General features: G+C 40.3%; 2 protein-coding genes and 1 gene segment (V, D, J or C); 2 read left to right on the top strand and 1 right to left on the bottom strand.

Moving 5' to 3' along the window:
• Positions 1 to 406: 406 nt before the first annotated feature.
• On the bottom strand, positions 407 to 10,116 carry hltf (helicase-like transcription factor). 5 transcript variants are annotated; one of them, XM_008310527.3, is made up of 25 exons: positions 9,975 to 10,116; positions 8,706 to 8,892; positions 8,052 to 8,218; positions 7,725 to 7,867; positions 7,497 to 7,582; positions 6,893 to 6,964; positions 6,340 to 6,531; positions 5,565 to 5,639; positions 5,420 to 5,471; positions 5,258 to 5,324; positions 5,139 to 5,185; positions 4,993 to 5,046; positions 4,741 to 4,857; positions 4,555 to 4,646; positions 4,316 to 4,459; positions 4,100 to 4,232; positions 3,852 to 3,987; positions 3,230 to 3,409; positions 2,990 to 3,108; positions 2,454 to 2,635; positions 2,235 to 2,357; positions 1,943 to 2,055; positions 1,338 to 1,518; positions 1,014 to 1,094; positions 407 to 749 (listed from the first exon to the last, which is right to left on the bottom strand). In XM_008310527.3, exons 2-25 carry the CDS (start codon positions 8,886 to 8,888, stop codon positions 606 to 608), a joined length of 2,883 nt encoding a protein of 960 aa, XP_008308749.1. In that variant the 5' UTR covers positions 8,889 to 8,892; positions 9,975 to 10,116; the 3' UTR covers positions 407 to 605. The 5 variants fall into 5 exon arrangements, with proteins under 5 accessions (XP_008308749.1, XP_008308742.1, XP_016891132.1 ...); XM_008310520.3 differs by lacking the exon at positions 9,975 to 10,116 and adding an exon at positions 9,720 to 9,851; XM_017035643.2 differs by lacking the exon at positions 9,975 to 10,116 and adding an exon at positions 9,720 to 9,851 and having other exon boundaries at positions 4,993 to 5,040.
• Positions 10,117 to 10,301: 185 nt separating this feature from the next.
• On the top strand, positions 10,302 to 21,646 carry LOC103379106 (serine/threonine-protein kinase PAK 2-like). Of its 4 annotated transcripts, XM_008310566.3 has the most exons (17): positions 10,302 to 10,512; positions 10,584 to 10,647; positions 13,057 to 13,303; positions 15,670 to 15,860; positions 15,945 to 16,051; positions 16,312 to 16,459; positions 16,556 to 16,572; positions 16,657 to 16,770; positions 17,271 to 17,394; positions 17,514 to 17,577; positions 17,708 to 17,756; positions 18,220 to 18,332; positions 18,754 to 18,871; positions 19,226 to 19,325; positions 19,409 to 19,605; positions 19,903 to 20,040; positions 20,444 to 21,646. In XM_008310566.3, exons 4-17 carry the CDS (start codon positions 15,686 to 15,688, stop codon positions 20,528 to 20,530), a joined length of 1,551 nt encoding a protein of 516 aa, XP_008308788.1. In that variant the 5' UTR covers positions 10,302 to 10,512; positions 10,584 to 10,647; positions 13,057 to 13,303; positions 15,670 to 15,685; the 3' UTR covers positions 20,531 to 21,646. The 4 variants fall into 4 exon arrangements, with proteins under 4 accessions (XP_008308788.1, XP_008308770.1, XP_008308777.1 ...); XM_008310548.3 differs by lacking the exon at positions 10,584 to 10,647; XM_008310555.3 differs by lacking the exons at positions 10,584 to 10,647; positions 13,057 to 13,303 and having other exon boundaries at positions 10,303 to 10,512.
• Positions 21,647 to 24,813: 3,167 nt separating this feature from the next.
• Positions 24,814 to 25,475, top strand: LOC107990152 (Ig kappa chain V region 120-like). The segment is given in 2 exon segments: positions 24,814 to 25,051; positions 25,150 to 25,475. Coding segments are annotated over 2 exon segments (534 nt in total).
• Positions 25,476 to 25,655: the final 180 nt, after the last annotated feature.

The raw sequence follows: 25,655 nt of genomic DNA, 5'->3' as shown, positions 1-25,655 counted from the left end.
CAAGAGGAAAATTGGGGTCGAAGTAAAAGCAATTTAACAAAAAGAAATAGTTTTGTCTTCAGTGTCATAAGGCAGTGTCAATACTGTTACATATTTTATCCGGAGAACAGACCCAAACTTTTGGTTCACGGGCTAAAATGAGGTTCACAATTTGAAACCTAAACTTTCAAATAAAATCTGGCACCATCTGGTGGTATCAACTATAATTACAGTCGATTCGTTGTAATGCAGGAAACAGAAGGATTGACATCAGTCTTTCCCATAGCTTGTACCAGTGCTTGACAGACCGTAGTTTGTCCATGTCTGGACGAGATATTTTTGGACAGTAAAATGTCATACTTTCAGTCATGTGATTTCCAGTCCCAGGTGGGTTTAGATGCCACAGAATCATACACATGACACCAAGCAGTTTTTAGAAATCTTATATTGTCAACAACATAGACATTCTCTTTACAAATCCAGTGCCACGTCACAGGAACACTGCTGCTGACAGGAATACAGAAAATGAACTGGGTTAAAAAGGTTACCATAATAAAAGATAGAAGAGTGACCTGAGGTCATCTGTGGTGATGGTGATGATTCAGATACAGTGTGCAGTAGAACATCTACAGCTCTAACAGAGCTTTGACGTCCTCTATATAAGATCTTGACTTGTCTGTGTCTGTGGAGCCAAACGTTTTCTCCACCAGGTCCTGCTTCTTCTTCTGGATCTTCACCATGTTTTCCTCCACGGAGTTTTTCACAATGAACTGCAACAACAGACACATAAAACTGATATATTAGGACAGCATGTGGCTAACATAGAATAGGAACTGAAATTGTATGTTTTTTGAAGAAGAGATTCAAAATATGTGACCTAATGTTCTCATAGAACAACATTCACTTTGGACTTATGGCTAACAGTGGTGACTAAGTCCATTTCTCATACAAAGTCAATGTTTCCAAAATGCAAAACTATCTAACTACTACAGAATGTGATTTAACTTAATTGATGCTGAGTCCAAATTTCTGACCTTGGTGACCACGACTTTTCTGTTCTGCCCCAGACGATGGCAGCGGTCAATACACTGCTCCTCAGTAGCTGGGTTCCATGCCTGACCAAACATTATGAACGTTAGAACCATCACTTAAATACTTCTTAACAATATCAACTTTTTTATTTTATATATATTCATACATACACATGTATATACAGTATTATAATACATACATAGATGTATGTACATGTATATTTTACATACACAATGTTTTATACACTATCAGTGCCCTGCACATCATCTGGGTTTACTTGACTGTAGAAACTTTTTATATGTAAGGATCTAAAAACTGGTACTTACAGGATCCATGAGGAACACGTGAGAGGCTGCGGTCAAGTTAAGCCCCACCCCTCCAGCTTTGAGTGACAGCAGCATGATTGTAGGACTGTCGGCGTCGGCACTCTGAAAGTCTTTGATCACCTGAGCTCGTTTTTTCTGACTCATGGTTCCGTCCAGACGCACAAAGCTGAAACCGTGCTCTCTGATGGAGACGATCACCGGGAAAAGGGAAACACGATGAACCGAAAGATATTCCTGACATGTCTTTACGGTGTGTCTGTGGCTTTTAAACCAGTCAAGAACGGTCTAACTCTTTTTTATGTTTAGCGTCAGAATTTTTGAAGGAGAAAAATCTTGTATCTCGAATGAATGAAGCCACTCACTTGAAACTTCTTTTAACTGATAAGTTAGCGATAGCTTATGGTTAGCCAGGGAGTTTGTTTTAGTTCTAACTGCAGGGAGGGGATGATGGAGGGTGCATTTAAATTGTAACGAAAAATGAACCAGAATACAAGACAAAAGTCTCTGTGAAAAACTGGACCTTGTGTTCCTTGTAGAACCAACATAATACATGCTGTAGGAACAGTAATCCTTTAGGTACTGTACTGTGTATTTGTATCCCTCACCTGAGGGGAGACTGCAGTATGGTCAAGAAACGTGTGAACTGAGAGACGACCAAACACTTGATGCTGCCGTCCTCATGTCTGAGCCTGAGCAGGTTTCCCAGCAGTGCCTGTACCTGCAAGGAGCACCACCGGACATGTAAGGATAATCCACAGCGCCACACAGTGGTAGCTTTTGAGTCAAGGTACTAACAATATTTTTTAATTTCTACTGTATATATTAAAACAACAAGAGGGATGAAATACATATATTTACATATGCATATATTTGTAAATGTATTGTATTGAATTGTACCTTTGAGCTGGTCCTCCACTGACAGGAGCTCGTACCATCGTCTCCTTCTGTTTCCTCTGGTGGAAACTCCACCAGCTCACTGGTTTTGATCTCACTTCGACAGAGCGGACAGCGGGCGTTGTCCTTTGTACACACAGAGAAACAGATAAAAATGAATACACTGAAGGAGTCCTTAGGAGTGGAGTGTATTGTACTCTATGCTGACGACAGTCCATTTACCTTCCCAGTGCTGATGACTTGTGTGATGCAGGGCCGACAGTAAACGTGAGCGCAGTGAGTGATGACAGGGAGACAGACAGAGTCCAGACACACCGCGCACTCCTCGTCAGAGCCGCTGGCCAACACCAACCGCAGCTTCTTTATCAGACGCTCCCGCAGCTCCGATGGTGTCGCTGCCTCATCTGGATGACCATGAGGTAAATGTCATGTATGCTGTGACCACTACTGCTATAATCTCATTGGAGGGAGATTAAATATTACAATATTACATTTGAATAACCAAATTATTATGTTGTTAGTGGGGAGGCCCATTTATTATGAAAACCATTTATTATGTTGTTAGTGGGGAGGCCCATGACAGTGCCCACACTAGACTGACATCTAGTGTGGGCCAGCCACAAGTGGTTTGTGGGCTGGAAGTGGCCTGCGGGCCAGGGGTTTTGAGACCCATGCTTTTGATATTGTGTTGTTGAACAATCAAATATACAAATAAACCCAATTCATTAAAATGAAAAAAAAAACAAAAAACATTGCACCTTTATCTGAATGAGTCAAAGCCTTGCCCATGTCAGGGTGGCAGCAGTGTTGTCTCAGCCTCATGAGAATGGACAAAACATCAGCGTAGTTAGACATCACTGTTCCCTCTGCCACGTATCTACACACACACACAAAATAATACAAACCAGTACAAATGTTAACAGTATCATTTCAACAGGTGTGTCGACAACATGGTCACGTGACTCTAACGGTACTTTCCAGCCTTCTAGCGCACAGACCTGCGGATGACGTCTCTTCCTTCATTCCGTGCCAGTTCGTACTCCTCTTTCTCCTGCTGGCTCAGCTCCACCTGCTCCACAAATACGCACTTCTCGGGAAGTGACACGAGATGGCGCCCGTTCACCTTACTGCTCTTGGTGCGTCTGAGGGTGATGCACTTCACCAGAGTCTGGAGGTTTCTGCAAACATTTCTAAGAATTTGGCGAGTGGTCCGCAGCACATTATGTCACAAAACGTCAGCAGTACGTTTGATTGATTACTTCTGAATGTTAGCCCGTCACAACATCTTTGGTAAAAACATAGTTATTTCATTATGTTTTTTACATTATAATTATTATTATATAGTATATAATATAATACTATATTTTAATATATATTTTAGTAATATTTATTTAATTATAATTATAGTGTTTCCATAACTTTTTCTTCATTCATATTGCATTAAAACAACACTCCTTCTTTAACAGAGTCAAAAAAAATATTAAAAAAAATTACTGTTTGCTTCCAGCTAAAACAAAAGACAAAAGCAAAAAAAAAAAAAAAAAGTGTGACAAAATGCTTCTACAATCTCACAAGTTACTTCACTCTCTTCTCTCTACTTCATCTTGAGTGAGAACTCACTGCAGACCGCTCCTGACGCCCTGAGTGACCGGTCTCTGGATCACTCTGTTCCACCACTCTCTCACGTCGAAGGGCTTCACGCGCAGGAAGGCCAGCAGCATCCACAGGTCCTTCACATGGTTCTGGATCGGAGTACCTGCAGCAGGAGTTGTGGTTACACTGAAAAAGTACATGTTCAGAAAACTACAGCACATTGTAATAGCTAGAGTTCAAGTTTTGGGGCCATAATATCCTTAGGCGGAACATACCTGATAAAATCCAGCGTCGACTGGCCTTCAGACCCAGCACAGCTTTACTCATCTGAGCGTTTGGGTTTCTGACCACATGTCCTTCATCTAAGACCACTCTCAGCCAGTTGATCTTGTGAAGAGGACTATTGGCCTGCATTTGTCAATACAATGAAAGCCATTTTTAAAATTAAAGGCACTTTTGCAGTCATATAACCCTGACCCACGTTGACTCACCCCATGGTCCGCAGACACAACATTGTAGGTAGTGATCACCACATCCTGGGCGGACAGGAACTTCTGGGACCTGTTGCGTTCTGCTCCATAATACAGATAGACGTTAAGCTTTACATTGGAACGCACATGCTGCTCGAATTGGTCCTGCGAGAACACATGAGCACAGATAGAACAAACACATGATGGTGAATTCAGAAGGACAACCTCACAACATGGTCAACATCACTGACAGCTCCTACCAGCCAGTTGCTGAGCACAGACAGTGGGCAGATGATGAGAGTCGTTCTGGCCGACAGCTCGTCTGCATTTTCAGGGACAGAGGATTCAACACCTGCAAACACACAGAGAGGTAGAGGGGGCACAGACTTTCACTCCAGGTCTTTGACTTCCCTCTGAACTAGAGCTAAGATGTCGTTAGAACTCACTGGAAGTGGAAGAAGCCTTTTTGGAAGCGGTTTTCTTCTTCTTCTGTGGGATGACGTCTGAACCTGAGGCACCGAGAGCTGCGGCAAAGTCCAGATCCTCCAGCAAAACAGGGGTTGCTGGATGTACAGCATTAGACACCAGCATAAAAGTCAGTCAGTTATTTAGATCAAAATCAGAGGGTTTTGCTGTTTTTATGTGCTTCAACATGCAGGCGTTGTTGGGTACAAACACCAAAAGCAGACGGACGTTACCGTTAGCAGGTTTCCTCTTGCTGCTTGTTGTCTTTCTTTTGCTTTTATCTGTGGCTGAAAGTCATTAGAGCAACAGTCCATAATAACAGGGAACCAACTAAATGTGAAGAGTAATTAGAAGAATCTACTTCTCAGCTCTTACGTACGTTTCTCTGGTTCTGGTTTGTCATCACAGATCACATCTGCCTGAAAACTGAACAACAAATCAGAGTTAGGATCCTGGAAACCAAAGACATCATTATTTCAGAACTCAGAATCCTCTTACAGGCCTGAAGACAGAAGATCAGCAGCTGCAGCACTAACTTCACCTCCTACCTCCACACCACTGCTACCTGAAACAAAGATCCAACTCAGCTTTGAATTTTCTTACTTGTATGTTTCTTCCTCCACACGTAACGCGCAGTAACGTGATCATCTAAGGTCTTACTGTATGTGCCTTCCAATTTGGTCTGAGCTTTAACAGGTGAAAAGCCCTCCGTCTGCAGACAAGTAGAACAATCACTTTATTATAATTTTACTTGTGTACCAATGACAGAGACCAGGGCGACGGCAGCAGAAATAGAAACACTTACACGTTTCTCCACGGGCAGAGGGTTTCCATTGTGGAAGTTGGTGAGAATCAGAGCAATGGTCGTCAGGGTTTTTCCCTGAAGAGTTAAAAAAAAAAAATGATGGAAAGATTTTCACTTCTAAAATCTTTTTATTTATTTGTAGTGAACACATTTAAACAAATATCACCAATGAGTGTCCCAGCTCCAAACTCAGCCTACCACAACTCTCACACCAACACAAGCCTTATTGTTGTTATTTTTTATTTTACTATGATTGAGCTTTGTTTTACTATGTTTTATGAATTGTAGTCCTTAATCGTTCTGAAAGGCTCTATTATTATGATTATTATTATTATCTTCATTTGTATTGTTTACTGGGGGAATGTGGGCATCACAGGGAAAAGGCTGAAGTATAAGGATCATATAAATTAATAATATATTTTGGATAAAGTTTGGAAGGCTGCATTAAAAAGTCAAACAGGCCGCATCAGGCCCCCGGGCCATAGTTTGCTCAAGCCAGGTCTTGAGTCTTGCCAGTATAAGTCATACATGGGGTCAGAATTTGAATCCTGATAGTTGTGTTTAGCTCCAGTGCAGACGACCAATCAGCACAGACGGAGGAGTAGTGTTTTTGGTCTATGATCTTTGATATAGTTTTTCTGGGATTTGTTCACCAAAAATGTGTGTTTTTAAAGTGTCTGCAGAAGAAATTCAACGATACAACAATATACCAAGACAATATACACGGTTTGCTCAGTTTGATTCAGTGGTAACTTCTCATGTGTCACTCACTCACCAGCCCCATATCATCTGCCAGGATTCCTCCACGAACCCTCGCTGGTATTTCTTTGGCAGAGAAACACGTCACGGTGTTGTAGTACAGCTCTCCTCTCTTCTCCCAGAAGGGCGGCAGCCCAGATTTGTTTTCACGAGCACACATCCAGGACAGCGCCTGCTTCTGGTGCAGCAGAAGAGGAGTGCTCACAGACTATGGAGAAGATAAGAAAAAAGATTTTTTGAAATTAAAAAAAAAAGTTGGTGTCGTTCACAAATTATGCTTTAGTTATGTACCTGACTAAATTTAAATTACTTTGCTGATCATGCTGTTTTTCTAATTACTCTGACATTTACTCTAGACAAGTTTTTTTTATATTTGTTTGTACCTTTTTGTATTTTGTCCATCTGAACATTGTAAATAAAACAATAAAAAGACATTTAAAATTATTTTGCTTTTTGGATTTGGAACTGAAAACACTAAAAAGACATTTTAGACAATACTAGTATAAGAACCATGGGAAGAAAAGAATATTTCCACGTATTAACAAAATGCAGAAAAATGAAACACAAACCTTCGCTGCCTCTTGCTCCCCGTCTTTACTTTCCATCAGCCCCTCAAACAAATTATCAAAAGCATTCTTCATCTAAAAAAACAAACAAAAAAGATAAAATGAAGTAAATTAAAAGATGTTGTTTGAAACATATATGACAACAGTTAAAAACCAGATTACACCAGGGGTGTAAGAAAATATCAATAAACTGAAATATTGTGATATTTTCATCACCCTACTGTATCGATGTTCTACAGCGCTTTATAGTTTTTTTTCAATAACATGCAAATATTCATTGGTTCATTTCATTTTACTTTTCTTTCTGATTCCAATTTTAGTAACCTGAATGTAACAGCATTGTGTGTTTACTTTGCTGACAATTTTCCTACGATTAAATTGCTTAAAAAAACATAAATGTATTGTCATGCCTATAGTAACACAGTATATTATAAGAATACTGTAGCAACACTTGATGACTGATTTCCCCAAACACATTCTGCACCGAAATTTTATACCTAAATTATACAAAATAACGGAACTTCTGTGATTTCACCTGTGTTTTTCTATTCCTACTCACATGCTGTACGCATATTATACAGTAACAAATACTTTAAAAGAACATTACCTCTTGTGGGGTCAGTGAGATGGTCGCACCTTTTTTCGATGCCTGCATAAAAGCGCCTGGACTGTTATAATGGATTGATTTTGTACCTGAAACCACAGACATGTCGACAAACACAGAGACAAACAAGGGTAGGGCTCTCGTCAGGAACGAGAGAAAGAAATGTGATCGCCTGAGCTCATCTCAATGACAGCCAGAGAAGTGCATCAGGAAGTGAGTGAGAATGATTACTTATTGGTATATTTTCACGCGTGTTCAGCTTGAAACCATGGTTTGCCAAGTGTTGCGTCACAGCTTCTCTGTTCTCTTCTCTTCCCCAGAATGACAGCGTCACGGGCATAGTGAACTTATTTTTTGTGGCAAAGAACACAACCCTAAAACAGATATAACAGCACACATGGATGTGTTTATGCAGAAGTTCTGCCTTCTGGGTTTTAAATAATGGTTTAATAATGCTTTATACGACTTGCATACAACTTAATGGAGCAAATTACCTGAATTTTGTGAAGATGAGCTACAGAAATAGCATTCATTGTAATATCCCAGTCTGGCACTCACCCCTCCACTTTAGCCATGTTGTTGTCCATGATGTAGGCCATGGCTGCTGCCAGCTCCTTCTTGATGTGTCCCACCTGGTTGCCATATATATTGGTAACCATCACTGCGTTGCGATCATATTGATTATGGGGCTCTCGCACCAAACCAACCATTTCGCCAGGATTGACCTGTCCAAAAAAATAAATAGAGGCACAAAAATTGAAAAAAATACTGCAAAAAATCGTAAGTATATTTGATCCTTTTGTGATATATGAAGAAATAAGACTTTTGTTATCAACTGTATGCTGTTCAATAAGGCATTTATTATTGCAAAGCGATCCTTTTTTCTCCAAGTCTGCTGTGTATCTTAAATATATTTAACCCATCTGTGTTATATATTAACAACTTCACCCTATCACCATGTCAGATTATAGAACAAAACACAGCTAAAATTGACCTTTACATTATGTATGAGTGGTTATCAGTCATTGTATTTGACACTACACAGATAATATTACACTGCTTTATTACTGTTATACTGTAACTGATTCTAGCTCAGTCTTCAAATGTGCTGTAAGTGGGTTAAATAGCACTTCCGATAATGAGACAGACAGACTTGGCCAGGACATGACTGTGTCAGTGGAGTTCATTAAAATGCCTCTGATTGATGCTCACCACTCCAGTATAGTATCTGAGGCCGACCACATTGCCTTTCATTTGGCCAAACAACACACTGCTGTCTGCATCTGGCTCCTCTGAGGTTGCAGCTCTGATGGCCTGGGACAGAGTCTCTGTGATGGCCTCAGATCGGTCTGCAAAGAGGTCCACATCCCTAAACCGTCTCCAGCTGGGAAACATGACACTGGAGAAAACACACACACAACCAAAAGAGTACAAATCATAAGAATTATTTCTTTTTACAGTGTCAGTCTAACATATACAATCCAAAATAAGATATTTGGTGCATTATTTACGTATTAGTCATTTAAAAATTCTTAAAGGCTTTGACACTATGGTCCAGTCGAATAGCTGTAATGGTTTATTGCATCTAAATAGGACCTTTGAGACCTGTGTAAACGGGGATGACATTTTGAATGTACTGCTGGCAAATCTGAAAGAGGGATTGACGTAGTCGCGTCGACGGCCACATTCTGTCAAAAGAGCGTTTAAACATTTGTTTCGCATCGTTGACAAGAGCAAACAAGAGTTCTGAAGGCCAACCAGGAAGTATTGAAACATACCGTTCTTTCCGTACACGGGTTGACTGGATTGTTGCTTAATTGAGCACCTGTACGCAAGTCAGTTAACGACACCAATGTTCTCGAATACACTTAAACTAACAAGCTTTTATACCACAAGTGGTTTATTCAAGAAATAATGACTGGCGTGACTTGCGTTTAAATTTGACAAATACTACGTTTTTAACACAAAGGGGAGAGAACTTTATAGAGAAAACGTTATATTATGCGTTATCCTCTAGTTTGTCTCATCATCTTTTCCGTCATCTCTCCGTCATCATACGTACACAACTGGGCTATCTCTGGTTTCTAAATGTAGCGTTAGCTTGTTTGAATTACCGCCACAGCTCCTTGTTGGCTTTTATATCGTATCGTATCGCACCAGTAAACACAACAACAAAAAAGCACACTTAGCACTTAATGCGTACTAAAAAAATAATGCACTGTTTACCTTGTACTTTCTGACGATTGTGATTTGTCCTACTGCTCATTTAAGACTTGAATTAAGCTAGCGATAGTGGGCGCACTACTTCCGGTAGGGGCATCAAAGATGTGTTACGTTTACATAATAAGTTTGCCAATTTTTTTTATGATACTGATTCTTTAAATTTACAGTAGCAAAGCTATTTATGACTACGCCCCAGAATGCATTTGTATCATGTCATGTAAAAATATAATATCAGAAAAAAGACTTCTAGTGACTTACTTGTTCTAAACACAGTTGTATTCAACCAAAACAAATATTGTCACCGAGGTACATTTTTAAGGTCGTCTCACTCTTCCTAATTAGGGCTGACGCGAATGCAACCATATTCCACTACCACAGTAAGTTTGGTTAGTTTACGCGTCAAAACCATAATTTTGAAAACTAAGTCCATCCTATTTCCTTTGTCTTATGCGTTAACTTAACGCCAATCTGGGTAGCAGCATCACAGTCAGCTGTGTTTACGCGCCTTCCGAGTTTGGTCCAACAACGCCGCTACGGAAGCCCGCAGGTTCTGATTCCCGACTTTGATTCTACGACGTTCCGCTTCCTCTTCTTCTGGTTCCTCCCGGGTTTGTGGCTCACAACTCGTTTTGAGCTACAAACCTCCGAAGGAGACGACTTAGCTTTTGATTCGCGCTTGGAGGAAACAAGTGAAAAAACCCAACGTTAAATTTGGACTATATAAACGTACTGAAGCAGCAGAAACGGGGAAGGAGTTTGCCGAGCTCGGTGAATAGTTTATGGTTGACAGAAACCGGTAAGTTTTATAGTAAAAGTTTCTTTATCTGCCAATAACTACTTGATAACTACAGAAGTCTTTCTTCTTAGTAACGTCTAGTGTTATGACTGTATCTGTGTCAGAAGAAGGGTTTTAAAGATAAAGGTGGAGCAGGTAAGATACTTTGGTGTTGTGGAATTTGTCGTTTTACTTTTATTTTTAACTAAAAAGTGACAGCCTTAAATGTCGTTAAACGACGTAACATTGTAATATATGCGCAGTAAAACCAATTGTCACAGCCACCATAGGGTGCTCTACATAAACATAGGCCTCTAAAACTCTGTTGATATACCGTATACTTTTAGTTCACTTGCACAACAATGCAACGACAATAACGACGTGTGTTTTGTTCACCGTTCACTTGCACAACAATGTACAGCATTTAACGACAATAACGACGTGTGTTTTGTTCCTACAGAATTGCATTATGTACAGTAAATATCATGTACATGGAATGTTAATTCTTTTGCAGAAAAGGGTAACAATTATTCATTTCTGATTTAGTGTAGGCTTTTTATACTGTTTTCATTTGGCTAACTGGTGCTTTTTGTTAACTCATAGCGTTTTCTTTTTGCAGCTTTTTTAAGTGATCTTCTGGAAGTATCTAGAGTAGCCCAGATGAACATTTTTTCACTCTTTTCGTTTTACAGAAATACAACTATATTGTGAGCAGTAATGTAAGCATTATAAGTGGGAAAGAGGTAAATATAAAGCAACCTTTCAGTAATTAGATCATACCACTTTTCACAAATTGCTCACTTAATGGGGATTAGGAAACGACAAGTATTTATACATACATACACTGTTATTTTGTCATATGTTAGCCTTTAGTTATTAATAATACAAAACATATGGACTTCTATGAAGGAGTTTGGACTCACAGTCTGCCCTCTCATACCCTAAAACCCTGTGTTTTATCTCAGTTTTACTCATCAAATCAGTTGCCCCACTGGTGTGAGGCAACTGTTTGAATAACAGGATAAGGTGTGCAGTGTGGGCGTGCAGCTGGACACAATGTTTACACTTCATTCACTGCCAGACCCATAATCAGTAATGGCTGTAGAAGGTAGACAGACTGAGTCTCTGTGTGTGTGTATATATGATACACTGTATGCATTTTATGCATCTGTGCCCCTGAATGAACAGGGGGGACGTATATAGTGTGTTTGTGTGTGTAAGCGTCATCACTCCTTCCAGGAAGTCCTCTGTAGAATTTCCTTTTATAGAAGCCAAATACAAAAGGCTTGCTGTCCACTTCCTGTAAACAGCTCGGCAGCCGTCCTCAAAGCGCTCTGGTTGGCTTTTTGGAAGTCGGAGAGTTCCAGGATGAGGAAGCGGCCTCCCCTGCTGATGATCAGCCTGAGGGAATAGAAAGTGCTATGAAACAAGCAGAGTTCAGAGAATAAGGAACTGAAATCTCAAGAGAGCAGAAGGACATGGAGAGGCTGTGGGCCTCAGTGATGATGGAAAGTTAGAGAATTCAAATGGTGGAGGCAGTACAGTACAGTACAAGTGTAGAGAGAGAAGTGATGAAAAATAATTCACCATCATTGGAACTTTGCAAAATCAAAGTACTGTATTCACTTAAGCAGAATTAAAATATTGGCTAAACTTTGTTTTATATATATATTTTTATGTAATATATCACTGCATATACGGTAAGAGTAAAAGGCCTGTAATATGATATACCTGAAAAACAACTTATCAACTAACAAACATGTCACCTGCACAGATATAACAATTAGCCTGACAAACATTAGGCTAAAAGGTAGTTAGCCAGCAGGTTAACTTGCAGATGAAACAAATTAGAAAAATTACAGCCAAACATTAGCAAAACATAAATACAAGCTAAGACCATAACAGACAAAATGATAACAAAGGTAGGAAGGAGATGCTAAAGGGTAGCCATGAAGGAAAAGAGTTAGCTAAGAAGCAGCCTACAGTCATGTCAAAAGGACAATATAGAAGAGCAACACTCTTACAACTCTTAAAATATTACAACATTTTGAATGTTTGCAGAACTGAGTCATGTGTTGTTTACCATGGTTTCCAGATTACTACCTGGAGTGACATAATCCATAAACAGTTCCATGAGAACAAAGGTGTGGACAGTTGTGTCACCTGTGATGCTGATCTTTGCACCTGCCTACTTCCCTCACAGCAGACCCCTCCTCCTCCTCCTCCTCCTCCTGCTGCTGCTGCTGCTCACAGCTATATAAAACATACCCACAGCCTCACAATGCAGCTCCTGTTGGGGAAGAGGTGTGTGTTTAAATTGAATTAGAGAACATGTCTGCTGCTGCAGCAGCCTGCAGCTATGGAATTCCAACTGTGAGACAACTTGTCTCAGCCTGGCCAGCCAGCACCCATCCAGTCAGCCCAAAACACACAGGCCCAGTGAGAGAGGGAGAAAAGGAGTGAGACGGAGGGAGGGACCAAGAGGGGGAGAAAAGGAGTGGGAGAAAGAGGGAGACTTTGAAAATGCACATTAAGGCTGGACTTGGTCTAATTTTATCTTGCCAGGGCATGAGCACACTTGTCCTACCCAAGATGACTGAGGAATGAGACAGCCTGCTGGGACCTGCCCTGCGAATGGGGAAAAGAGAGAGAGAGACGGAGAAACAGAGAGGGAAAAAACAGAGAGAAGACCCAGTAGATGAATGAGCAGTAGGAACGGAGGTGCTACGCCCTTGCTGTGAATAAGAATAGGACAGTTTTCCTCCCCTGGTTTATCTGGTCTTCTGTGAGAGGCAGAAGAGACAACTAACAGGTGAGTGCTCGGCAGCTGGGAGCAAAAGTACGTAGAAGACATTCTTCGGGGTTAAGGGGGGGTTCAGAGAAGGCTCTCAGGGAGTGCCCCGTGTCCTGTGGGTGGACAGGCTCCTTTGGTCGTGTCTTTCCACACTGGAAAACATATTGTGGTCAGTTTACATGAGCCTCTGCAGGACAGGTAGGCCCTTGTGTTCCTCTCTCCGTGACTGCTGCAGTGGTAGCCTGAGGCATAGAGTGAAGGAGAGGAATGAATAAGAGTGGAGAAAAAAAGGTAGTCATTGGTGGTGTTAATGATTTTTCTTACTTTTGGACACTCTGCTCAAGGACTTTCCTGGAGAAATCAGAAAATATTGTTAGTTTACTCTTCATAAAGCAGTAGGATGATTTTTTTTGTGCATGAGAGTCTTACTGAAAAGTTGAAGAGTTAATCTTTGCTTTTGTCCATAGAGCTGCGATACAACCATACAGGGAGAATAAGTAGATTTGAAAAGACGCTCCCTAAGCACACCGCAGTCCTGTCAGGGCCAGGATTTGAACCTGCAATACTTCAATTGGAAACCTTTAACCACCAGGTCACTGGATATGTTGTCATCAAGAGTCGGTATGAAAAACCATTAGTGTCAAACTAGTTGTTTCTGCTTGAGGTTGTTATTGATTGTCACCAAAGCAGAAAATGCTTCATTTAGAGAACGTTCACTCCTTTCACAGTCATCTTCTTAAACCAACCTGAGGTCTTTTAGTGATTGTGAACTGGACTTAAACTCTGCTCTGTTAAACTGATACCTGGTTCTCCTTAAAGACATTCTCTCAGAGTCCTTGTGAACCCTGGTCTGGACTGTTGCTAGTTCATATGCTGCAGTAAGTCCAGAATTAAGGAACGTGGCCAAATGGGTTTCCATTTCAAGCAATATTTGCCAGCGACCAATCCCATTTAACCATTTTGATGTCATGTCCTGACAGGATCATGGTGATAGAGTTCATCAAGTAAAATGTTTATACGAACCACACTACAATATGTCTGGATCAGGGGTTGTTTTTAAATGTATCAAACTTGATCAATTTAAACCACTTCTGAAAACTCCTTTTAAAATGTCCAGTGAGAACAGATCAACAGAACTAACGTAAAGATGACGTGTAGACGTGAGGGCAGTTAACCCAGAATAGTCTTGTCAATGACAAATATGCCGCTGGCTTTAATCTTTATAGTGCAAAACCAGAGGAATTTAGGACCGGAAGGATTTTTGTGGTGACATCACAAATGTCCCAAGGGCAGCTGTAGACAAACCTACCTCAGCCCTGCGTCCAGACCAGGTTATACACGAGCTGTGTCATCAACAGTCAGACACAGGAAATGGGGAAACTTCTGTTTGTTTCCTGTCTGTGATGTCACCGAGAATGAAGTCCCTAAGTAATGATCTGATTGAAGTGCATGCTCAGTCAGCAGGACTGGATGATGAGGAGGTTTTGTGGTTGATGGTTTTGTGGGTGCGTGCGCCTGTCAGTGTGTGCATGTGCGTGTGTGTGCGTGTGTGTGCACCAGTGTCTGCAGTCTGAGTTTTCACCATATTAGGAAACTGGGTCAAACTTCCTGCACTTCATAAAAAAAAATACAACACAATAAGCAACAGTGAAGAACTGCTGCTGGTTTACAGTAGACGGTGTGTTTGTTTTACTGTGTTCTGTTGGAGTCTATTGATTTATGGGCCATAACGTTTCATCTTTGTATTTGTGTGTCAGCCATATACACATAAATCACACCAAGAGCAATTAAGGCTGTAATTAAGAATCTGTTCAGCCATTTATGTCAATAGTCATGAGAGACGCCTCCATGACGGAGGACATTCAGTCAGTGCTGACTCTCCTGACCTGACTAAGGAGTTTGTTGGAGTTTGTTGCTGCAACAATCCTGCACACTTCAGTCATGCTCTCTCTCTCTCTCTCTCTCTCCTTCTCTCCTTCTCTCCTTCTCTTATACTTTGTGTGACCTCCCGAAGTTTAAATTATTGTTTAAAAATGAAAAAATGCCCCCTCGCACCGTCTCTCTCTGTTTTTCTTTCTTTCTCTCTGTGTGTCTTGCTCTCTCGGCCTCCTTTCCTTCCTCATTGTCTTGAAAATGTGAACGAGACAGAACACGTCACTTTGCCCATTCAGAGCTCTTTCCTGCTCACACCTTCTGTTCCCTTCACTCCTACACCCGTCCACTGATTGTAGTCTGTAGGGATGAGGTTGGTCAGATTCTCTCAGTGTTGTGGAGACTGGACTTTTTCATAGAAACCTTTTAAACCCATAACAACAGGAAGGAGTTGACATTTGCTTCATGTCTGGGCTGCATTCAAATGTATGCGTTCGTTTATGTCTCTTCAGGTGTACGTGGGTGTAAATGTGCGACAGCGGAGTGTGTGAGGACAAGCCCCCCGCCCCCCCTGTCAGGATGAGTAGCCAAGGTGGAGCTAAGGATGCCCAGTCAGCCAATCACAGCTCTCGACCACTGCCGTCGGTACCTGAGGAGAGGAAGTCCAGGAACAAGATCATCTCTATGTTTGCCTCAGAGAAAGGTGAGGGCTGTGTGGAGAGAACACGTTTCTGCAGTTGCGTATGTTCATGTAGAAAGAAGAAACAGCTTGACCTTTGACCCACAGGAGGCAGGAAGAAGGACAGGGACAAAGACAGGCCTGAGATCTCGTCCCCGTCAGACTTTGAACACACCATCCATGTGGGCTTCGACGCTGTCACTGGAGAGTTCACTGTAAGTTTGTCAACATGTTTATGTCCTGACGCTGGTTCAAATTTATGTTTACACCAGTGTCATTTCTTAAGGTGACAATATATCCCAACCATTACCAACCAGTAGAATTCAAATTGCTAATGTGTCCAGGTTTCCGGTTGTTTTTACAGAAACTGTAATTTGTCGTTAATAAAAACACTGCTTTGTCTTCACGGTTAACTCTTTTTTTTCTTTTTCTTTTTTTAAGCTTATTCTCTGTGCGTGTGCGGTTGTCTTTTCAGGGCATGCCGGAGCAGTGGGCCCGTCTACTCCAAACCTCCAACATCAGTATATCAGAGCAGAAACAGAATCCTCAGGCCGTCCTCGACATTCTCAAGTTCTACGACTCTACCAGTGGGAAACAGAAATACCTCAGTTTTTCCGCGTCAGGTCAGTTTTGCTTTTGACTCCACAGAAAAACAACGTCCACTGTTTTAACTGTAAACACTCTGTCCTGACACTCTCTCTCTTTTTTTTTATCCACAGACAAAGACTCTCAGTCGGTGAGTAGATCGTAGAGTTCATTCCATGACTTCACCATAACTATGTTTGTCATCACTTCAAATGTTTGTGTTTTTATTGTTCAGACGTGCAAACAAGGTACAGCCACGTCACCGTCAGGAGGAAAAGACGGTGATGATGATGACGATGACGATACACCGCCTCCAGTGGTCGCTCCCAGACCAGAACACACTAAATCAGTGAGTGTGGTGTAAACAGTAGAGTAGAGTTTCCCATCACATCAGCTGCCACTTGTTTCAACAGATTTGGCCAATTAAAACCCTTAGAAAACCCATAGAAATAAAGATGTGTCTAAAACCTCTTTTAGGTGAGACTGGAGGAGGAGCTATTTACAGTTTATTGCTGCTATTTTATTTTTTTTTTATAATTATTTATTATAAATCAAAAACTATGGTCATCGTGACACTGACACAATTAACATTTCACATGCTTTTAAGGCTTACATATAAAAAACTAAAATAAGAAAATCTTAATTACTATTCTTATATAATTATTGCATACTATTATATATAGATTTATTTTATAATGCCTGTATAAAAATAGTCATTTTAATTAGGGCATTTCTTCCAATTCTTTTAATCAATCTTATTGTGAAAGTAAACAAACTGCTGTGTAAAAAAAAAAAAAAGGAAACAGGAGCTGATCAAATCTGAGACTTTCTCTGTCGGGTTTCGTCCAGGTTTACACCAGGTCAGTGATCGATCCACTGCCGGCTCCAGACGGGGACGCCGCCTCAAAGGCAGCGGACAAACAGAAGAAGAAGGGAGGGAAAATGACTGATGAGGAGATCATGGAAAAACTAAGTAAGGAAACCAAAGACAGATGCTCGGTGTAAACGGATCATTACAGATGGGCAAAACCACATCTATTCCAGGCTCCACTTCTGCTGACTCCACACTTTTCTTTCCCCTGTGACTCTTAGGAACTATCGTCAGTATTGGAGATCCTAAGAAGAAATACACCCGCTACGAGAAGATCGGACAGGGGTGAGTCAAAGTTAGTGGAGGAGGGATGAAGATGGTGATGATGAAGATGGTGATGATGATGATGATGATGGGAAAATATCGGGTGGGGCCTTTTTTTAAAAATAATTTCACCTCATCGTTTTTCCTTCAGGGCGTCTGGTACAGTGTACACAGCCATAGATGTCGCCACAGGACAAGAGGTGAAGTTACTTTATATGATCAGAAATCTGATTTAGTTCTCCCAGTTGGTCGGCTCTTGGTCAACAACAGAAATAATGATTTCACATAAATAGTGTTCACGTGTGTTTCTCATTATACATTATAATACATAATACACACAACAAAGTTTCCCCAAAGAATTTTTGTTTGTCGACCACACCACTGAACTGTTGTTTTTGGGATTTGAACTGGCAACCCTTGTGTTGTGCAACTACTGGGCCACATAGTTGTCTGATTGTTTTTCAAACGTATTTCAGACAAGGAATAAAAAGTAGCATAAAGGGAATTTCAATCTTGATTTCTAGTCTACAGCTCTGTTAGAGAAAGGTTGTTTGGAGTCATTTTAAATTTGGAAACAAAGTCCTTATTATTTGCGTTATCATACTGTTGTGTATGTGGTGTCCGTAATGTGTGTATCTCTTTATGGGATGCTCTGTTTCACAGGTGGCCATCAAACAGATCAACCTGCAGAAGCAGCCTAAGAAAGAGCTCATTATAAACGAGATTCTGGTCATGAAGGAGATGAAGAACCCAAATATTGTCAACTTCCTGGACAGGTGACACTGATCTGAACATCACTCACCAGACAGACAGACAGTCAGTCAGAGAATTCAGTAAATAGAATAACAAATATTTAAGGTGTAATTAAGAGTTATATTGTGATAATAAAGATGATGCGATAAAACCTTCACTTTGGTTGCTGATAAATACATATTTATACAATACAAATAGTTTGGACCAAAGAAAATCTGTTTCATATTTCAGTGCATCTTCATTCAGTTACTGTACCTTTTATTAACTGACTGGGATCCTCCATGTGGTTAAGATGTGTACTGCATGGGCACGACCTCAACAGCAGCCTAATCACTCTCTGTTTCCACTGATGGCAAAAAAAAATCCAACCGATACACTTGTAAACTGACAGCTGTTATAACTGTAGGACTCATAGGTAAAACCAAAACTCATGCGTGTCTGCAGTTTCCTGGTAGGAGATGAGCTGTATGTGGTGATGGAGTATCTGGCCGGCGGCTCCCTGACTGATGTTGTGACGGAGACCTGCATGGACGAGGCTCAGATCGCTGCTGTGTGCAGAGAGGTGAGAGGGTCAAAGAAATCATTTCACATTCTCTGCTGCATCATTTTACATACAAAGATCTCATTTTTACTGTGAAAAGAAACTGTAATGGAATCATTATGAAAGTATTCCATTTTTATATATATGCGAATATATGCATGTTTATATGTGTATATATGTATGTATATATATGTAGATATATGTGTATATATGTATATGTGTATTTGTATATATGTGTATATGTATATGTATATATGTGTATATTCATGTGTATATATACATATATATATATATATATATAAACATAAAACAGGACAGGACAAAATTACCTGTCAAATTTAAGTTGTTTTTTCACCATCATCCTCTTGTTTCCAGGTCCTTCAGGCTCTGGAGTTTCTTCATGCCAACCAGGTCATTCACAGAGACATCAAGAGTGACAACGTACTGCTGGGAATGGACGGATCAGTCAAACTTAGTGAGAGACAGGAAACACAGATCCCACAGTTTGGTACCGTTCATTATGAGTGGACTTTTAACACGTCTTCTCTGTTTTCGCAGCTGACTTCGGGTTCTGTGCTCAGATCACGCCAGAGCAGAGCAAACGCAGCACCATGGTGGGCACTCCATACTGGATGGCTCCAGAGGTTGTAACCAGAAAAGCCTATGGACCCAAAGTGGACATATGGTCCTTAGGGATCATGGCCATTGAGATGGTGGAGGGAGAACCTCCGTATCTAAATGAGAATCCTCTCAGAGTGAGTCATTTCTGTTGTCTGCTGTAGATGTTTTATTAATGTTTAAAATGCAGAAAAAAGATTTCTGTAAGCCTGGAAGATTAACTCTAGCACCACCAGGAGGCCAAAACTTAGATTGTTTGGTTCAACTCTTGCTTTGGTTTTTGTTTCACAGCTGCTCATTAGATTCACAGAAAAATGTATATAAATTATTTTTTCCTTAATATTTAAACAGGTAAAAGGAGAGTAAGATTTAAACTTTATTGTGAAGACTGGACATTCTGACTGTCTCATCGTTGCCTTGGTCTTTCATGTCAGGCTTTGTATTTAATTGCCACCAATGGAACCCCAGAGCTGCAGAGTCCAGAGAAGTTGTCTCCCGTCTTCAGGTCCTTCCTGTCTCGCTGCCTAGAGATGGATGTGGAGAAACGAGGATCAGGCAGAGAACTGCTGCAGGTAGGACCAGTCAGAACCATCACCATATATCTCCTCTTATTAAGGAAGGAAAACTGGTCTGGTCTTATTTACCGCTATTGGTCAATATATTAAACAACAAAAGAAAAAAAGAAAAATTTTACAGAAACATTGTAAAAAAAACAGTTGGTGTCTGTGGCCTGAACACCTGAATGTCACTTAGGCTACGTCAGGTCCCTGACGTCTTGGTTTAATAGAGGTCACAACAAACCTACTCCTTATTCCTTGATGAGTGATTCTTTTCTTTTTTATTTCAACCACATTTGCATCGATTTTTAACTGATTCCGAAAACGCTACATCTCTAGTTATTTATGAATAATGATAATTAATGTGTTAATCTCTCTGTGTGTGTGTGTGTGTGTGTGTGTGTGTGTGTGTTTGCAGCATCCCTTCCTGAAACTGGCCAAGCCTCTGTCCAGCCTCACCCCACTCATCCTGGCGGCCAAGGAGGCCATGAGGAGCAACCGTTAACTCAGCGTCTCCAAAGACTTTCAGACTCCAACTGAACCCAGACTCCAACCAGTCACCCAGTGTTTTTATATTGGATTTCACCGACTCGTAAAAATCATCTCCGCTCTTGTTCCCCCGTTCAAATCATTTAAAAGCCACCATTGTGCCTTGTACCGGAGCGACAGGTAGCCATGATGTTCCCTCTTCTCTCCACACATTGTGTCTAAATGTGTTGTTGTCGAGAGTGGACGTTACACAGAGTGTCGCAAAATCTTCCAACACACTAAAACTCACAAACAATCTTTTTTTGGCCTGCATCCTTTTGAACAGGGCGTCTCACACTTTGTTTTTCTTAATGGTCTGGATGTGATGATGATTCAGTCCACAACATAATTACATCTACATGAACTCACCCACTCACGTACAGTACATTCATTCCACCAGATACAGGTGCGGTCCACCGACTGACATGGCATGTGGACCCTGGACCGCACTTTGAGAAGCCCTGCTTTAAAAGGATAGTAAAACAAGTGTTTTTATGGCTTTAATGACACATTCCACACATTCCACATAAAAGTCATTGTCATCATCATCTTCTAATTATAGGCAGGAGGTGGTACTTTAAAATATCCCATTTGATACTTGCAGTTTTCAAAAAGGGGGTTCCAAATAATCATATACTTAGATTCTCAAAAGTCTTCACCATACAAAGCCCTTTCTGAAGACATTTATTTAATTAGGAACTGTTTCACTGCAGGACATGCAAGCTTGAGTTCCCTGAGAACCGATGAGCGTTCAGTGTTGACAAATGATGACAACATCATTCCTTAGAAAAGGGTAGTTTAACCAAAGAATGTCTCAGAAAAGACTGCGTGCACTTTTACGTAACACTTGCAGCAAGTTGTGCTGTCCAACTTTTTCTTCAGACACGGAAGGCATCACTATCAACTCTTGATTGATTACATGGAAATTCTTCTTTAGAATAAAAAAAAACGATGTTATGAAAGTAATGAAAGTTACCATTTATCCAAATCAAAATATTTCTTATCAGTAATTTTTGTAACCTTGTCTGAGACCAGAATTTAAATGTTCTGTTTTCACAAAACAAGATTAAAATGTCTCTGGTGTGAAAAGACACTGAAAGCTTTACAGCTGTTTTCTGTGCTGCTGCTGCTGCTGCTGCTGCTGCTGCTGCTGCTATGGTTACAAACATGCATTCTGACAGGGTCCATTAGATCTGAACGTGGCCTGGAAAAACCACAGCATTCTATGCCTGTACTGTACTGTGGCCCAATCAAGAACAGTACAGACTTTGTGCTGTTGTCCAGGCCATGTTTGGATCTGGAATCTCTTGGAAAATTAACATTCCTTTAAAAAAGGATAAAACATAAGGTTTAACAATATTTCAAGGTGAACCTTCAATTATTTTCTAATGGTGGAGGGAGGAACCCCCGCCCCAAGATTTTCTCTGTAAAGTATTCAACTCTCTTTGTGGTCATATCACATGACTCAGACCCAGAGTCTCTGCAGACTCAAACTCACTGGTCCTTCTCTTCTATAAACTATGCAAACGGATCTGATGGATTCACTGCACGACAGCAATGCCTTAAATTCTTGGGTTGACTCGACCGACCACTTCTGTTGACATCAGTTGTTCTGTATTATTGAAGACTTGGATACCAGGCTTTTTAAGAGTCCTTCAGTACAGAAAAGAAAATATATAATGAAGCACTCGGCTTGACGTAGGAAAACACATACATACAACATGGGCTTGATGTTCCCCAGTAGACGTAGGAAAACACATACATACAACATGTACAAACAATTTAGCATTTTCTCTTTTTCTAACAATATTTAGGAGAGGGAGCTGCACATGGTTTAACAAAATTATTGTCAGGAATTAATCCTACATCATCAACTACCCAATCTCAGGTCATGACCCACCATTTGAGAAACCCATGTTTGGATATTTTCTCTGTTGGGCTTGGCTTACATTGGTGAAAGTACAGAGCAAATGATTAAAAAAATAGAACTGGAGAAAGATATTGTCATTGTTGTATATTATACAGGGATATTGGTAATGTTTTTGTGTTCTCAAATGTTTTTTTGTTTTTTTTAAGTATTGTTTCTAACTAACACGGGAGAAAGATGTTTAGAACCTGGGCACCAACAAGAAGCAAGGACTCTTTCTGAGATTTAAGCGTTCCTTTGTGGGTTTATTGTTATCATTATTATTATTGTTGTTGTTGTTGTTGTTATTATTGTGCCTGAATTCATCACCTGAGCAGATTTGGACTCCACTGATGGAGAACATTGCCTTTCTAGGTTATTTTTTGGTTCTACCTTTCCTAGAACAGCAGAGTTTTGGTTTGTACCTCAACTTAAGACAATCACTGTCAAAGTACTCGATTGAATGTTAAAACAGGGCTGGTGCAAAAGTTTTCGTGGTGTGTCCTGGAATAAATTATTACTGTTCAGAGCTGTCGTTCATATCAGACTTAGAACTAAAGAAAGTTGTTCTTTTCTGTCAGATTGTTTCTACGGACAGACCAACACAAGTTTATTAACAGCTCTTAGTCATTTTTCAGGTGTTTTATCATTCTACTTTAGATTTTTATGGAATAAATAGGGAGGTGTTCTGCTGAGAAATGCACACATTCCTGTAAACGGTCTTTAAACTGAAGTAGAATCCACCAACGGTACTTGGCAGGTGAAACAAATGCTTTCTACTCAAAACAGGCTGAAAGACACTATTGTGTGAGTTTTGATCACATTCCCACTTCTACTGTGTTTTATAAAACGATGTGGATTATAAATGAAAGCATTCATGTTCATCATGAAGCCTTCCAGGTCTGACAATGAATAAAAGCCGTTCATGTAAGTTATTAAATAAAGGTGGATGTGAACAAACATGTTTCAGCATCAAGTCGATGTTTTTTTTTTTTTGAATACCTTAAATTGACAGTTACCCAAACTCTACATTATAAAAGAGCCCTGTTGTGAATAAATATAGTTAAAGAATCCAGTATTTGTTGAATTTTTTTTCAGGTCACACAGTTTGCCAACTTTGGACACAAGAGGGCAGAATACGAATAGTAAAACGCACCACACAAAATCGATACTTTATATCAGGGGTGCCCAATAAGTAGACCGGGAGGGAGGAAGGGAGTGCTGGTAGATCCTGAGCAATTAAAGAAACAAAAAAACAAACAAAAAAAAAATTTAAATGATGGATTTAATTCTATTGTAAGATGCTAATCACTAGGGCTAAAGTAAGGAGCGTAGAAGTATTGAGTCAGATGGTATTGTGCCATACAACTACAGCCATTTAATCAAAGTAATAAATATATATTTATAGTTTTCAGTGTAGATAGATCACTTTACCCCGGTCATTTGAAAAGCAGCTCTGAAGCCAAAAAACACCTGGACACCCCTGCTTTATATCAAGTCAACGAACTTCTCTCTATTTTAATAACTGTAGATATTTGATTTTCAGACTGGCCCATGCTCTCATTTCCAGTCAAAGGGGAAGTAGAAGTAGAATTTCCATATTAGTTCTTCTTTAGTTCTGCTTGGTCAACGATGCCTGAAGCTGCCCATCACTTAGTAGGACAGAGGCTGACTCATATAAGAAAAATGAAAATGCATGTTATTTTTAAGACAGCATTTGTATGGCATAATATCATGCAGTATAGTGTAGATCATACGTGTCAAACTCAAGGCCCGGGGGCCAAATGCGGCCCGCCAAGCCCTTTTTTGATGCCCGGGCGATGGCCCGTGGGAGCTTAAAAACCTTCATGCAGCAGAGTTTCTTGACCTAATTTTTACTTTAATTAGTAAAAATTAAGAACATATTTTCATTGTGTACCACTGCGGCCCAGTACCAAATGATCCCTGGACCGGTACTGGTCCGTGGACCGGGGGTTGGGGACCCCTGGTCTATACAGTCTTCCAGTTAGAACCGGCCCTTCAAGGGGAACTGTATTGCTGATGTAGCCCCTGGTAAAAATGAGTTTGACAGCCCCGGTGTAGAGTATTGTTTCAGTATAGTGTAGTGTAGTACAGTGTAGTTTAGTATAGTACAGTATAGTAAAACGACTAAAGCTGTAAGATAAAGCTGGTAATATATAAAGCTAGTCTATACAGTGGTAGTATTAGAGACAATGTGATGTACAGTATATTTATCATATCAACTAGGAAACTAATAATATAAAAACTTCAAACTTACATCAGGCCAAGAGAAGACACTGTCACATAAATGATGGAAAAACAAAATTAGACGTTGAAACGGTTTGGAAACAAATGGCTTGAATGGTTGAATGGGTCAGAAACTCATTAACATATTTTCTGTTTCACATGCACACCTGTGCATTTGTATTCTCCGAGGTCATTTGTGTAAGGTTAACGCATCAGTGCTTCATGAGTTCAAATTCCCCGGCTGCAGAGAATTTCAACTTATTTTTACAACACGTTCATCAGAAACCTGCACCAAGATGATTGTAGCAATAACTCTGACTGTGTTGTTGGGATTTCTGAGTCAGGGTAAGAGTTTTTACAAATATATTGTTTGGATTTTTTTTTACATCCATTTAACAAGCTTTCACATAATAGCACCTAATATTATTTATTTTGAATTTCAGAGTCGACTGCCAACAACTTCCTGACTCACACTGACAAACATTTATCTGTCAGTCTTGGAGGGACAGTCACCATCAGAGCCACAGGGAGTTCAAATATTGGTGCTGATCTCAGTTGGTATCTTCAGAAACCTGGACAGGCTCCCAAACTTCTGATATATGACGCTACAACACTGCACTCAGGAACTCCGTCCAGATTCAGTGGCAGCTACTCTGGTTCTGACTATAGTCTAAGGGTCAGTGGTGTTCAGGCTGAAGATCTTGGAGATTACTACTGTCTTGGTTATCATAGCGATTATACATTCACACAGTGATTCAGAGTCGTACAAAAACCTCCCTCAGTTTGACCAAAGTGAAAAACAACCTGCTGCAGCTGCTGAGACGAGGAGATCTGCTCCAGTGATCATTACACCACAGTCATTACAGCAGAACAGCAGAGTCTGTAAATACAACTGAGAAAGTCTTCTTTTATCTTCGTCTATCTGGTGTTACCCTTGACTGCATCCATA

Source organism: Cynoglossus semilaevis, chromosome 1, assembly GCF_000523025.1.
Source record: "Cynoglossus semilaevis isolate Cse_v1.0 chromosome 1, Cse_v1.0, whole genome shotgun sequence".
NCBI lineage: Eukaryota > Metazoa > Chordata > Actinopteri > Pleuronectiformes > Cynoglossidae > Cynoglossus > Cynoglossus semilaevis.
Note: the sequence above shows the minus strand (reverse complement) of the source record. Positions and strands in the feature narration are given on the sequence as shown.